The 14,178-nt window shown below is 38.0% G+C and overlaps 1 protein-coding gene across 2 annotated transcripts in view; it reads right to left on the bottom strand.

Annotated features, from left to right (window-relative positions):
- Window positions 1-14,178, bottom strand: part of THEMIS (thymocyte selection associated) — a 76,622-nt gene that overhangs the window by 50,501 nt on the left and 11,943 nt on the right. For both annotated transcript variants that reach the window (XM_064413111.1, XM_064413112.1), the window contains exons 2-4: window positions 12,164-12,322; window positions 3,928-4,386; window positions 133-1,175 (exon numbers count right to left, since the gene is read on the bottom strand). In XM_064413111.1, coding sequence (XP_064269181.1) covers window positions 133-1,175; window positions 3,928-4,386; window positions 12,164-12,322 — 1,661 coding nt within the window. The remainder of the gene's footprint in view (window positions 1-132; window positions 1,176-3,927; window positions 4,387-12,163; window positions 12,323-14,178) is intronic.

Genomic DNA, 14,178 nt, shown 5'->3' on the forward strand with positions numbered 1-14,178 from the left:
TTTGCCCATTACAGGGAGCTGAGAGCCATCTGTGTACCTGGCATAAGGATGCAACAGTGAAATGAAGACTTTAAACCCACAGAACATGACCTGCGGTTGTAGGACATTCAAAGACAAGATGGGACACCCTACCTTTGGAGCTTGTAGTACATCAGACACACCTTGCTTAGACACTGCAAAAGTAGGTGGTGGTGCTGTTGTTGGCTTTTTGGGAGGCCTGGGTGGTGGATGGAGGGTTAGGTTTTCATATCTTCTCAACATATAGTATTCCTCTTTGCTGACTTCTTCCACTGTTGTCCTAGTCACAGGTGGTGTAAGTGTCTGGACATCTTTGCTGAGCAAATGGACCAACATGTTTAAGCGATACACAGGAATCTCCCAGCTCTCCTCTGGACTGCTGGAACTACTGATCAGCAAGTAAGAGTCTGTGATTTCTTCTTCAAACTGCAGACCAGGAGCAGCAGCCAAGACATCTTTCTCGATGGAAAGGTCCCTCACGGACACTTTGACATTAAAAGGCAAATGGAATTCTTTGCAAATCTCAGAGAGGTGGTACTGTTTCTTGTCATGAATCACTTCTACAAAGCCACCTTCCATGTACATAGGGAGGAGCACTTTTTTATATGAATCACTTAGTATTTGCTCACAAGCTAAAACATCTATGAGTTTCTCTCCTCCCTCATACAGAACTTCACTAGTCTGGCATTGCTGAACTAGAAATTGATCTCCAACTGAAACAGAAAAAAACTCTTTATGCGGGGAAGTAAAGGCTTTAGTTGCTACAACATGAAGTTGTTCTTTTTCATTTCTCACTATCTCTAAGTCATAGGCAGTTGGAAACTCCCGAGGTCTTCTCTTGAACTTTCCTTTGTAGCTCATAGGGATTAAATAATGTCTTTTGGAGGAATCACTTCTCATCTCAGAGGCTAGGACTCTTGCTGCCTGGTACTTTTTGTAAATGACAATCTCTTTCCCTGCAGACAATAAGTTATAAGGTTTTTGGTTTCCCGAAGGCCCTTCCATTATCTCAGCAACCATAGGAAATTCTTTGCTTGTTCTCTCAAATATATCTTCCAAAGAAAGTGGCTGAAGGAAAGAGCTAATATCATAATGGTCTGTTACATCCTTGACCTCAACATCCAGATCTGAGAGGATATGAATGATGTCCTTTCGAACTGAAAAGAAAAATAAATATATTGAGTTTTGTTTTTAAACTGACACTGAAATAAAATGTACATCCTGTTGGCCAGATACTAAAAGTACCTTCCCTGAGGTGTGCATGTCCATGTGTAAATGTGCACCACTAACTAGGCCAGCCAAAGTCTGACTGTGGTAATTTGAAAGATATGGTTAACAGATATGCATGAGACCACACAAATGAAGAGAGACAATAAGGTGTGCAAGTGAACACAAAATTGAAGAAAAAGAAAAGTCTAGTTCATTATTTCCCCCACAACATCTCCAAGTTTAATCAGTTGTTTATCTTCTCAAACTCTTGGGTGCAAGATGTATTTTTATTCTTTTACTTCATAGCAGTTTAGGGTTTCTCTAAAGAAATGACTGGGGAAACATTTTTAATAAATAAATAGCATTTGGATCCATTAACAATATATTGCTGCTATAGCCAGGCTGGGAGAAAAGGTATTTTTATATTCATAAAAATAATTAAAACATCTATAATTATTAGGAAATCATATCACTTAACAAAATGGTAAAGCCTTTGTATAACTAAGAGTAAATGATTTTTATGAATTAAGACATTTTAATATTATTTTCCTCTCTGGAACTGTTGCAAATTTTTCTGCATCACCTGCTTTTATTCACTATCAGAACTGAGCCAGTGAATTTAACATCCTGATGGGGAACAACAGCTCTTGAACCACAACTGAACTTGCAAAATTTTGAATACAAAACTTCCAAGAACAAAGCTGACTATGTAATTAAGGCTCGTTTAAGAATTTGGCTCCAAGTCAGTGACACCACAGATCGCTGACCAAGGCAGTAAAATTTAACAAGCAAATAATATTTAATTACTCTCTTCAATAAGATTTATTCTGCATAGACCTACACAAAGGGATAGTATATTCTGGATTCACACTTCCTTGTAGCAGGACATACCAATATTTTATACTGAAAAGTTGGTATCGGATTTATTTTATATGACAGAGTTCTATGACAGTGATTCAGGGTCTGTTTGTTCCAACTCTTCTTTTGTCACATTGACACCTTGAGGTGATAAATATTCTGAGCACCACAAGGGAAAGAAAACAAAGGAAAATGACTGGTGAAAATGAAACTTTCTATGAGCATTTGTGAGAGTTCCACACACACAACTTGTTCATTATTAATAATGAGACTTATAGAGGATTCCTGCTCACAGCCTGTGAAAATGTGATCAGTTATCCGAGTTATCAGGAATCTTTTTTTTTTTATAGTGGGTAGTAATTCTCCTACTTTATCTTGTGCCTATTTATAGATCTTCTAAAAATGGTGAAAATCCATTCTTCATGGTCCACAAGAAAGTAGTTATTCATGTACCATGAAGCCTACTTTTCAAGTTTGTATTAAATAGTTATTTAGGACATATGCAATGCTTCTTAAATGTTGAGGACATCATGAAACTTAAAATAAAAACAACAAATACAATCCTTACTGGAATAACTGACCGGAAGACAAGTGAATAACAAATATTTCTGAATCTTCTGAAGGTTTTCAGGGGCATTAAATTCCTATTGATTCTGCACATATATCTAAGGATATAGCAATAAACCTGAGTTAATTGAGTTTCAGGAGATGAGTGAGATCCCTGAATCTAGCTAGAGTTACAGCAAACATTACTTTAACATTTTACATTTACATTATAGTTACCTTATTTTGTGACGTTATATTTTCCAAACTCACACATTAAATCATATAGCAAGCACAGCTGAATGTCTTATGATAAGCATATAGCAACTATGGTATGTTGTGTTAGCAGTTTCTGCCTGTTTTTCTTTCTTTCTCTTTTGTCCATTTACTTACATAATTCAACAGAGAAATGCTCAATTGTGAAAAGATTTCTCACTTAATATCCTCATGAATGTCATACTTCTGTTAAGATTCAATTTCTACAGAGCTTGTTGGTTTGCTTCTAGTAAATGCAACAAGCAGCAAAAACTTCCCAAAAGCTAAGCTACTATCCTTCAATCAGAACTCAGCTGTATCAAGGTTTTGGTGGAACAACTAGAACAAATAGTGTCATAAATATTTTGGAATTTTTTAAAATAAAAACTCAGAGCACAAACTCTTAAAGATACTGGTTTTATAATCTTTCTGTTTCCTCAAACCCACAGGCTTCAGAAATTATCAATGAGTTTTTTGTGTTTATATTCAGTTGATATTTGTTTCTGCAACAGAATGAAATAATATGATTTTCCTTTCTCTGACATCCTCATTCTGAAAACTAAATGGTAACTAAGTGTATTGTAACATGTGCAATTGGTTTTTTTTTTTCCTTTTCTTTTTCTACCTCCTAGATATAGCCATAAATGATCAAGTGGCTTCTCCATGCCCAAAGTCTAAGACACAAAGAAAGAGAATCTGGGAACTGGACAGAATTCCTAAGCTCAACCTTTTTACAAAGCTGAGCTTAGGAATTTACTATGCAATATATTTTCAGTGAGGATTTAATTGTAGTGATCAACAAAATGGCAACAGAAAGAAATGCAAGGTAATAATCTGAACAAGCAGATGATAAAGAAACACTAAACAAAATATATTTTTTATCTTTCTTCCTCTTGGAACTAACATTAGTGGCAAATATGGATAATGAATTTTTAACAAACTGAATCTTTCATGGTTATTTTAAGAAAATGTTGTGTATTTAAGGGTACTTTTGTACTTTGCTACACCAAGTTTAACAGAACACTGACTTTAATACCTACTTACATTTCATTACTGCCTGCACCTCATAGACAGGCATGAGAATCAAACAGCCATCAAAATTCTCAGGAAGTGGACTGGAGGAGTCCCACTTATGTAAAGTATTGGAAAGTTTAACAATCCGGTTTCTACCCTTAGGGATTTTCCATTCTGCAATCTCTTTTAGGGTGTACATCTGGTCATCTTCACACTCATAGAATTCTCCTTCTTGTGAAAGGGGCAAAGTAAAGGAATAAGACTGATTATTTCTGACCATGACACAGTTCACAGCCATCATCCCATGGACCTCTTCCACTGAGTTGAAGGTGATCTGCTCATCATGTTTGATAGTGAAATTTTCCAATTTTATATCCTTGGCACTGTAGAAAGAAGGATGGCCAAACCTTGTTGGCCCAATAGAGACTGTTCTTGCAATTTCTTCAATGCTGACATATGGAGTCTTATCTGCCACAACCTTATAAAGACCTAAAAACAGAAAACTTGCATTATAAAAAGGGAAATACACAAAGAAAGTTATGCTAGATTTTAGACTGTGAATGTTATGAAAATGGGGAGCAAAGCACATAAAATAATTCACAGATGATAGCTCAATTGCTAAAAATACAACTCTGTAGAGGTAATATCAGCTGGTACAATGTATAGACAGCTGGAATTAGTGCTTTCTGATGTGTATCTAATTTCTGACATCCAGCATTCTTAATCCACAGTACATATTTTCTTTGCCACAGAAAAAAGAAAAATTCCTCTCTGTCTTCTCAGGAAACCAGCCTTTGAGACTGAAATGCAGATGTGGTATGAGGAAACACAACATCAATGTGATCAGTTCATACAGGATAAGTTTCTTGTCTAAACATCAGTACTATGTAACCTTCCACATGCAGACTGGGAATTCTTAGACCAAGTGTGTTTAAAGATACATCCCAAACGAAAGAGTAGCACCTACAGATAAGAAAGAGCAAATAGATTTTAGCATATCTGACAGCCCAGTCCACCAGCTGGATTAATTCAAAGTCTGGGTGTTGTAGCACTCCAGCCATCACGAGGCAATTAAAATGCTGAAGTTCTGCAAGGCAGAAGTTGTATCTGAGCTTCCCTATCTCCTAGGGACATTATTACTTCATGTTAATCATGCCCTTTGGATCTGTCTCATTAGGAGCTTCCATTGCAAGAAAATGTGTACATTTCTATATTTGCGTGAGGGTTTTCATAAAGGAATATGAGCTGGGGGGTTGAGAGGACTAAAAAGCAGGTCTTAGCTGAACTGTGTGATTCATCTGTCTTCCTCACGAGGCGTGGCAGCATTGTGAATGCTGCCTTATGGAATTGCAGCGCAGCTTCCTGAGACAGACATTGACAAAGACTTGCTTTCGAGTGAATATAAGCGAAAATAGAGGTTATTTCCAGGCCAAGTTTGCTAGTCACAAATAAAACAATAGCTACAGCTACAGTGACAAAGAAGCCAAACTCCCTGGGAGACACTGCCTTTTCTCCCTTTGTCTGCAAAAGCCAACCAACAAAAATCCTATGGCCTCGCTCCTCCATGCTATTGACTCCTCTGGACTGCAGAGAGGGCTCTGTGTGGTAAAGGTACACTCCCATTTTGACCATCAAGGAGGACACATGGGATAGGGTATCAAGGAGCCTGGTTGGTACCACTAAAGACACTTTTATAGCATCTTCAAATCCTATGAGTAGTTTAAGCTTTATATCTGAAAGGTTTTAAATATCCTACCTAATTGTCCTCAGCCAAGTGCAGGATGTCCCAGCAGATACCTGGATTTCAGTAGGGTGAGATGCTGCCAGAACACACAGTTGCTGCTGGATCTTGGGAAGACATTAATTTCCTTTGCTAGACCTCCTCTGATTGTGGGATTGTTTAACAAATTGGATCATGGGATATTGCTTCTCTTAAAAATAAGCAAGGTGCTTATTTTCTTCAAAACTTTTTCCCTTACTGACTTTCATTACTGACCATAATCAACACAACCAGGGCCCTGCATGGTATCAGGGTGTCCCTAAGGTTGTATTTCTTTAAATGGATGTATCAAATAATTACTTCTATCACAACAGCCTTCTAAATTTTTTTTTTTTGGGGGGGGAGGGTGTGGTTCTGGTTACAGGATTGCTGTGGCTCTTTACAGTAGCAAAACCCTGTAGTTTCACTTTGTAACTTTAGCATCATTCTTGTTAAAGGAGACATAATTAAGAATCTGTCTGTTAAGTAGCTTTTAACTGAATTCATCAAAAGATTGGGCTTATTTGCTTATGTGTGTCCCATGTGGCCACTAGTTACTCTGGGAACTAACATCTCTGAGGGCCTGTCAGCAGCCTAAGCAGTAATAGCCTCTTTGATCTACTGCAGAAGTAGTGATCAGTTGCACCAATGTCACCTATTTCAGTAGTTCTGTGCCTTCACAATTGTCTGTATGACAGCCAGCTTTTCCTGTGTGAAGTCAGCACCCCTGTGTCAGTGCATCCTCTACATATATGTCCTCACTGCAGGAAAACCTGCAGGAAAACCTCCAGACTTGTCCCTGGACTGCAAGGAAGGCACATGCATGAATGTACAAAGTACAACTTGAACACACTTTTCTCTCCCACTGATATTTGCTATGTTTCTCACTGCCATTTTTAGCACAATTATTAGTGAGGAAGTTATCTACCACAGTCCTAACCACCACTGGACTGTGTCAGTGCAGTTCAACACAAACAGGTTCATCAGCATTTAGAAAGTATCACTGTGACAAGGCACCAGTGACAAACTGAAACTGTGGAAAAGACAAACAGTGTTCTAGCATCATGTTTTGCAAGCACAAGATGGGTATCACCTCCTGGAAGTGCTGGAAGAAAAAAATAGGACCATTCTTCATTAAAAAGGATATTCAAAATACTTAAGGTGTGTCCCAAAGGCAGTAACTATGCTTACCCATCTGTGATATAGGAGTAAGCGTATGCTTCCCACAAATTCTCCCGAATTACATTGAAAAGCCTCCATAGACTGTGTAAAAAACTTCCAGTTGAAAGTATTTGGCAAGGTATGGATATGAGGAACATTCTTCTCTTCTATGGGTTTGACAATAGTCTGAGGCTGCTAGTTTTGCTGGGACTACAAAGTTATTTGGAAGGCAACTATTTCAGCAAGAAACCGATGAACATCCCAGGTTGGACAGCAGGTGTCATATGGAAGCATAATTATCAGATTTCATTCAAAACTAGACACCTGATTAACCCCTTGGCTCAGGCAAACTGGCTTTGTCAAGGATGGGAGCAGAAGAATGTTTGCCTTCTGTTCTAGTGATTTTCATAATTTTGGTGATAGAATGCTTGCTTAGGCAAGAGAAGAGCCATGTGGCCTTGAGTACTTAACTACTGTATTGATAACACTCCTGACATGTCCTAAGAGCCACCTCTGAGTGGCTATGAACGTGCAAAGTTCCATATGTTTCTCTCTACACACAACAGGTAAATATAGAAAAGGTTATTTTGGTATGTTGGGTAGAAGTCACTGCCATATTCTGCCATGATATCCTCTCTTAAATGCTCTCCTTGATACTGTATATATGTAAAAACCAAAACAAAACCACAAAAACAACAAACAATAGTCTCTGGAACAATTCAGAGCCTTATTAAAATCACTGTGAATCTAATTGCAAAAACAAATGTTTTCCAAATCTAAGATAACAAGGAAACCTCCAGGAGAAGGAGACATATGGTAAGTTTGAGATGCTAAAATTTGGACATTTTGAGGTCAAACAAAAGTATTTTTCTACTTTTTCATAAACCACAAAACTACTGAATCAAATTCACTTAGACTTTCCCAAGAGATCTTGGTGAACTGTAAGGGGGAAAGACAGATGGTAATAACAAATTTGGAAGAAAGTCCATCTGGTTTATCAAGATCTGGCAGTATTGCTCCTATAGCTCCTACTTTCTAAATGCAATCTGGTCTATAACCAAACTGTACTGATGTCCAATGGTGTGAGGGAAAATAAAAAAATCATATAAGTAGAACTATACACATATATAATAATACTACGGGAAAATGTAACCATTCCACTCCATTAAGCCTCTATACCTAGTGACATTTCACTAGCTGAAGTATCTGCCTAGACATAATACAATGATTAGTAAGCCCCAAACACCATCGGCCCATCTTTTCAACAAGTTGACACAGAGAGAGTTTGAGAATCTGAGAAAATTATTTCACTGGTATAGGAGAAAAAACATAGCCAGTGGATCACAAGACTGAATGTGCTATGGGAAAGTATGTTTTGATAGAAGGATATTTTTACTACATTTTTACAGAAGAGTATACACAGCTCTCCTTTACTGGCTGTAGTGTAAAATGTACCAGCCTGGAGCTTTATGGACTTCCTATTTTCAATCTTAATTAGAGTCCTGAAGGAAGGGAGTATTTTACTCTCTTTCTGCCACAGAAAGCTGAGAAAACCAATAGTTTGGCTTGCCTACTAGAGTAGCAAGCAGCTTTCAAGAAAAAAGAACAGCAGAACAAATCATCCATCCCAGAGTAGCAGTTTCTGTTCCCAAAGTAAGGTTGGGAAGGGCACAGTTTCTACCTTCTCTGGAGACTACTTAATTGCTATTCCTCTTTTCTCACACCTCCAACACCCACTCACTACCTCTTCTGCTTCAGCATCCCCTTCCTCTCATCCTGTCCCAAAGTCCAGCTCTTCCTCACCTAATACTGAGAGGAGCCTTTTGATGCCTAACCTCCGTTCTTCCACAGATGTGTTGTGTGGTCACTGCCAAGTCTCCTGTCTTTTGACTTGCAGATGAGTACTAAAAAGGGCAGTCATGCTCAGCTATGTGTCTGTCAGACCACATAGGAATGAGCAGCAGCAACAGCCAGGGATCTCATGAGAACAGGGGCAGTCCAGTGATGTTTTTTTTTGAAGAAGGAATACAATAGAATAAAATGTAATCATTTGTGCTGGCAAACAATTCAGCTGTTGTGCAAATTACCTATTTGCTAATTTGCTAGTTGTGAAAATTGTAGTTCAAATTGTGGTTAGATGTAGTCATTGAAGTGTCTAGAGTAACAGCAGACTTCTATTATTTTATCCAGTGTATGAGCACAGAAAGAATAGCCCAGTCCTCTGAGGCATGAAGAAGAACAAATTAGAATGAGGATAAAATGAAATAACACAGATAGTGAACTTGCGGTTGCAGCGGTTTCTCTAATGCAAAGGGCAGATTAGGCCTTTATCAAGGATCTGATTTGCCAGAGAAGAAAAAAATGAGTTCTGAAGACTGCAAATATGTTAAGAAAGACAAAGTGTAGGGCTCATTTAAAGCCAATGAGCCCAGTTCTTCACTCTCAGAGCTGCTATCCCTAGAGTAAACTAAATAGGAGCATTGCTCATTTGTGCCAGCATGCATGCAGTGAAAGAATACATGAGCCTATGGCATGCAAAAGAGCTCATGGAAAAGGAAATGGAAAAGAGCATCAAAGAAATAGATTTCTTTGCATCAACGCTGGCAAGACAGCATTGTACATACAATGTAAATACAGGGTCAGCCTCCTGGAGACCTGTGGATATTTTTATAGAATTAAGTCAAAGGCAGCTTGAAAAAAGTTATTTGCAATTCAGTTCCATGCTTCATTCAAGAGACGGGGCAAGCCATGTTTCATGTACAAGGTTTCAGTTAGATCTTAGCACATGTATGTAATAAAGTGAAAAGGAAAAAGGTCAAGAAAGAGCAAGAGACTCTGCAGTCTTGACTCTGCAGAGCAGAATCATTCATCAGCTAAGAACTAAACTAGAGAAATGACAAATTTACGTCTTACCAAATAGCTCTTGAATGCTTAAGAGTACATATACAGAGAAAAAGAGGAAAGAGGTGCTCCCTGTTGGGCTAATAAGAAGTGTCATTATGCCCCTCTTCAGTGCTGCTGTTCAGTAATACCCATCATGTGGAGGATAATAATGATAAATTTCAGCAAAATGAACTCTGAATTTATTTTTCAAGTGAAATAACCCAGTTTTCTAGAACACTGTTTGGGAGAGTTCATAACTATGCATGAAAATTGTAGTGATTAGATCGAATTTGAAAATGTGCTCAGCAGGGCAACAGCATCCAAATGCCAGGTTGTAAAACTGATCACTTGAATGCAAATAAATCCCGATTCACCAGGTTCAAGCATTTGAAATCACAAGTCTTTCTGTTCTAACAATCAGGACCTTCAATATTAATAAATTTAGGATTACTTTTATCACTCTGTTGTGTTGGATATTTTAGGATTCAAATGTTCAACCTCATCTGCCAATCAAGATTTAGAATATATTTCTATTGGTGTATGTATTTTAGAGATAGAAGAAATTTTAATAATATCAGAGAAACTTGGATTACAAGAAAAATACCAAGTATCTTGAGAGTTCACAGGAGAGTGATATTTCAATATCTTTAGATAGCCACAGATAATTAAAAGGTCTTTGATCTCTACGTCTGGGCCCTACTAGTGCTTGAAAATGGTATTCCAAAAAAGTCTTTTAATAAGTGGTCATAGAAACCATTCTGATTCACAGGATAAGAAAAACATGAAAGTAAATTGAGGATCCATTGCAGGGGCGGGGGGGGAAGTTATATATATACAGCTATTTCAGAAAGAAATATATATTTTAGAGATGGCAAATAAAGGCATAGCAAAAGATATTTTTCAATTGAATTCAGAGAAATATTTCATTCCCATAGACTTTTACATTTTATTTGTTTCAATAAGTATGTCTTGTCTCCCTCTGCAAAAAAAACACGTCCCAGCTTGGAAACTGGCACAACCTAAACCCTATACATGCACGTGCACACTCTGGCATACTCAGCAAGACTTTAGAAGAGCATCAATGAGGTTATTAAGTCAAGAACTCAAACACTAGAAAAGACTCATATTATGTTCCCAATGCAGCATCAATTTAATTTCCCATGTGCTTTCAGTACAATACAGTGCTAATTAAATATTTAGGGTGTTTTTTTTTCTTTTGTACAAAACTGTGGCCTCATTCAGTCCATTAGCTAGACTGATGGCCAAAGTGAGTCCAGTCCTGGACGTGATCTCAGACTCTTGAAGTCTGTTGTGTTCTGTGTGTGCTCTGTACCAGTGTTTCCTTTATGCAGGTGTCCCAAAGCTTCACCCCCACTGCCCTCCTCATGCAGTTTTCCAGCTTGCTTATCTCCTCTCACCAAGGGGCTCCCATTACCTCTGCTGTCTGCAACACTCCCAGCATAAGAAATGCCCTACTTGCAAACTTGTGGATGGGTGGGGTCTTCCTGTGCTGCTGAAACCACCTGCACCTGCCTTCAGTCTCTGATCTTTGCATAAAAAATCTTCATCCTTCTGTCCTGCTCTGGGGTCAAAACGTTGTCTACCATTTTCCCAACACAGTTTGTCTCCTCCACTTCCCACACTTGGGATACTCATATGGGATACACACTTCTCCCTCTGTGCTTTAATTACTTCCCTGTTCAGTGCTGCTGGGTCCTAACGGTAGAGGAACTGAGATGAGAGCCAAATTCAGAAATCAATAAATATGACACATGATGAACTAGTACTGGGTTCAGTACTTGACCAGCTCTCCTTAACAAGGCAACATGGAGAGGGGAAGATATGGTTCAAGTAACAAATCAGTGCCACATGCCAAATTTCACGTCTATCCTCCAAAATATGAATACATTTGGATTTCTCTACAGAACAGTTAAAGACTTTTTAAGCAGAAAAACACATCCATTCCCCCTCTAATCCTCTTTCCAAGCATGGAGCAGCCACTCTGGCCATCATAGAATAAACCATTAAAACAAAAGCAGTATTGAAAACAAAGTATTGAAAATATTTTGTACCCATAATAATAAAATACAGATGTAGTAATGGTAAATACATTATAGTTTAAGAACACAACAAGGAAGATTTCAGCTCAGACAAGGTTTGGCAAAGTCATAAGTAAACGAAAAGATTTTTGTTGTAATTCTTACACCAAGGGACTCCAAGTGTAGAAAGCTTTACCACAAAACTTTATAATATTAATGACTTCTATCCAGGTTTGAGAAAGGACTGTAGGAGTTGAAATTTAAAAACTACTTGGACTGTTTCTTTATCATCTGATAAAACTGTATTCTTGACAGCTGAGTTGTAACCTCAAATATCAATCAAGATAGCAAATCAATAAAATGAACAAAGGTGATTACTCAGGGCTATAATTTCTCAAAAACATGTATTCATGAAATACTATACCAGGAAAATTTAGTGGTAATTCCACTTTGGCTGAAAACTGGCTGACTTCATTATTCTCACAGATACTTGCTATGAGTTTATTAATTTTGAAGCCAATAACTTTAATGACGTCTTCTGTTGAGAGGGAGAATTCATTTCCAAACATCTCATAGACGGAGTCTGAAAAAAAATGCAAAAGGAAAGAAAAACATTATTTAGCTTTTTCTTACTTTTTCATGTGTCTTTACCTCTATGAGTGAAAACAAAAATAATACTTAAAATATAAGAAATAATACTTATCTTGTGATAATTAGCCTAATTAGCTCAGACACTAAAGGTGCCTCTGCACAGCACAAGGCACAGCATATACCATAGGAAACAACAAACTACAACAGGAGACAAAAACCCACAGACCCTTGAAGGTACCCCGGGAGATGACAGGAGACATCCAAGTGCAACCAGCATCTGAGCTTCCTGTGGTGACAGAAGACCTGAAGAAAGTACTAGAAATTGGAAGTCTGGCAAATTAACAATGGCAACACCTGTCCCATGTTGAAATGAGCATATTGATTCAGACCTGGCAGGGAAAAATTCCTTTTCTGTCTGTCACGTTCAGAACTTTGAGAAAAGGAACAAAGCAACCCAGCTGAGTGTTTCAGCACTTCCTCAGCAAAACCTGGAACTGTATCTTGTCCCACCAAAACCAGTCCTCCTTCCCTTCTCCATTCTAGTTGTGGTCAACCATCACTGTTTCAGAAGCTGATGTACAGGGAGAAGAAAAAAACCAAAAAACCCAAAAGTCAAGTTATGAAGAAGAAGGAAAATTTCTCCTGGTCTATGCAGGAGATTAGCAGAAGCTTTGGGGCATGGCATCAATTAATTATATATAAAGGCAATACAGTGAACACATAGTGTTCCATTTGTAGATAGAATTGCATTGAACACAGAACATCAGAAATGTTGACTTTAATACTAGCTCCCATTCTTCTGTGCATTTCCTCCCAAGAACTAACCAAGATATGTCCTGAAGCAATGTGCACATTCCTGTCTTGAAATCTCATCTCAAAATTTCATTTCCCTTGTGGTGAGAAACATTGTTCTCATTTCCACTCCCAATGCATTGATGAGTGTATTTATTTGCTCTCCTACTAATATTGTTCAGCTACTTAAAATACTTTCTTTCTCATTTCCATTTTTCCCTTCCCCAAAGGGTTCTCAGGGTTAATTTTGCCCTTTGATTTATCTCCTCTGAGAAGACAGATTTTCCTTCACACAAGGAAAGGGCTTGCTCTAAGCCCTTAGTTATATCTTGTTCAGTTTAAAGTCTTGTCTTTTTACTTTTTAAATTTTTTTTTAACCTAGGTAAGCAGAATGGTATCAGGCAATGAGAAATATTTAAAAACTGACCTCTGGCTACATAGTTTCAATCAATAATTGAGAAGGCCAGTACTGAAATATCATTTTTGCTGGCAGAACTCCCTTCCTTGAAGAGCAACACTCTTTGCATCTCTCCTTGTAATGGGTGGGGATGGTAGGGAGAAAAGAGAAAAAAACCAGCTTATCTTTTTTCCTTTTCCACCCAGCTCCAAAAGCTCCCAACTATTAGCTGACTGATCTTCCTGGTTTTCATTCAAGAACAATTCCAGTCCTGAATATAACCTGCACTGACAAGCATCTCTTACTGAGTCTGAGATCTATTTATTAACTGTGCTGCAGCACCTGCAAATGACCAGTGCTTGACTATCTCCTAGACCTCAAAAAAAAGTCACTGGGAGCCCAGCCTGAGCATAACTTATTTTTGTTTTAGCCTAAACCTACCCAAAGCCTCAACAGAGCACCACAAAACAACAGAAGAATGATGGAGAGTAAAGCTGAACAACTGGGTACTTGTGCTCTTTTGTGAATAGATGCAATGCTCTCAACAATTGAGATGGACATGAGAAAATCCTTTTTAATGCTCTGGAGAAGGAATTTTGATTGAAAAAAATAAAGTATAAAAACATCTGGAAAATGCCTTTCACAGGCTGGATGGGACA

The sequence above is a fragment of the Passer domesticus genome, chromosome 3, assembly GCF_036417665.1.
Source record: "Passer domesticus isolate bPasDom1 chromosome 3, bPasDom1.hap1, whole genome shotgun sequence".
Classification (NCBI taxonomy): domain Eukaryota; kingdom Metazoa; phylum Chordata; class Aves; order Passeriformes; family Passeridae; genus Passer; species Passer domesticus.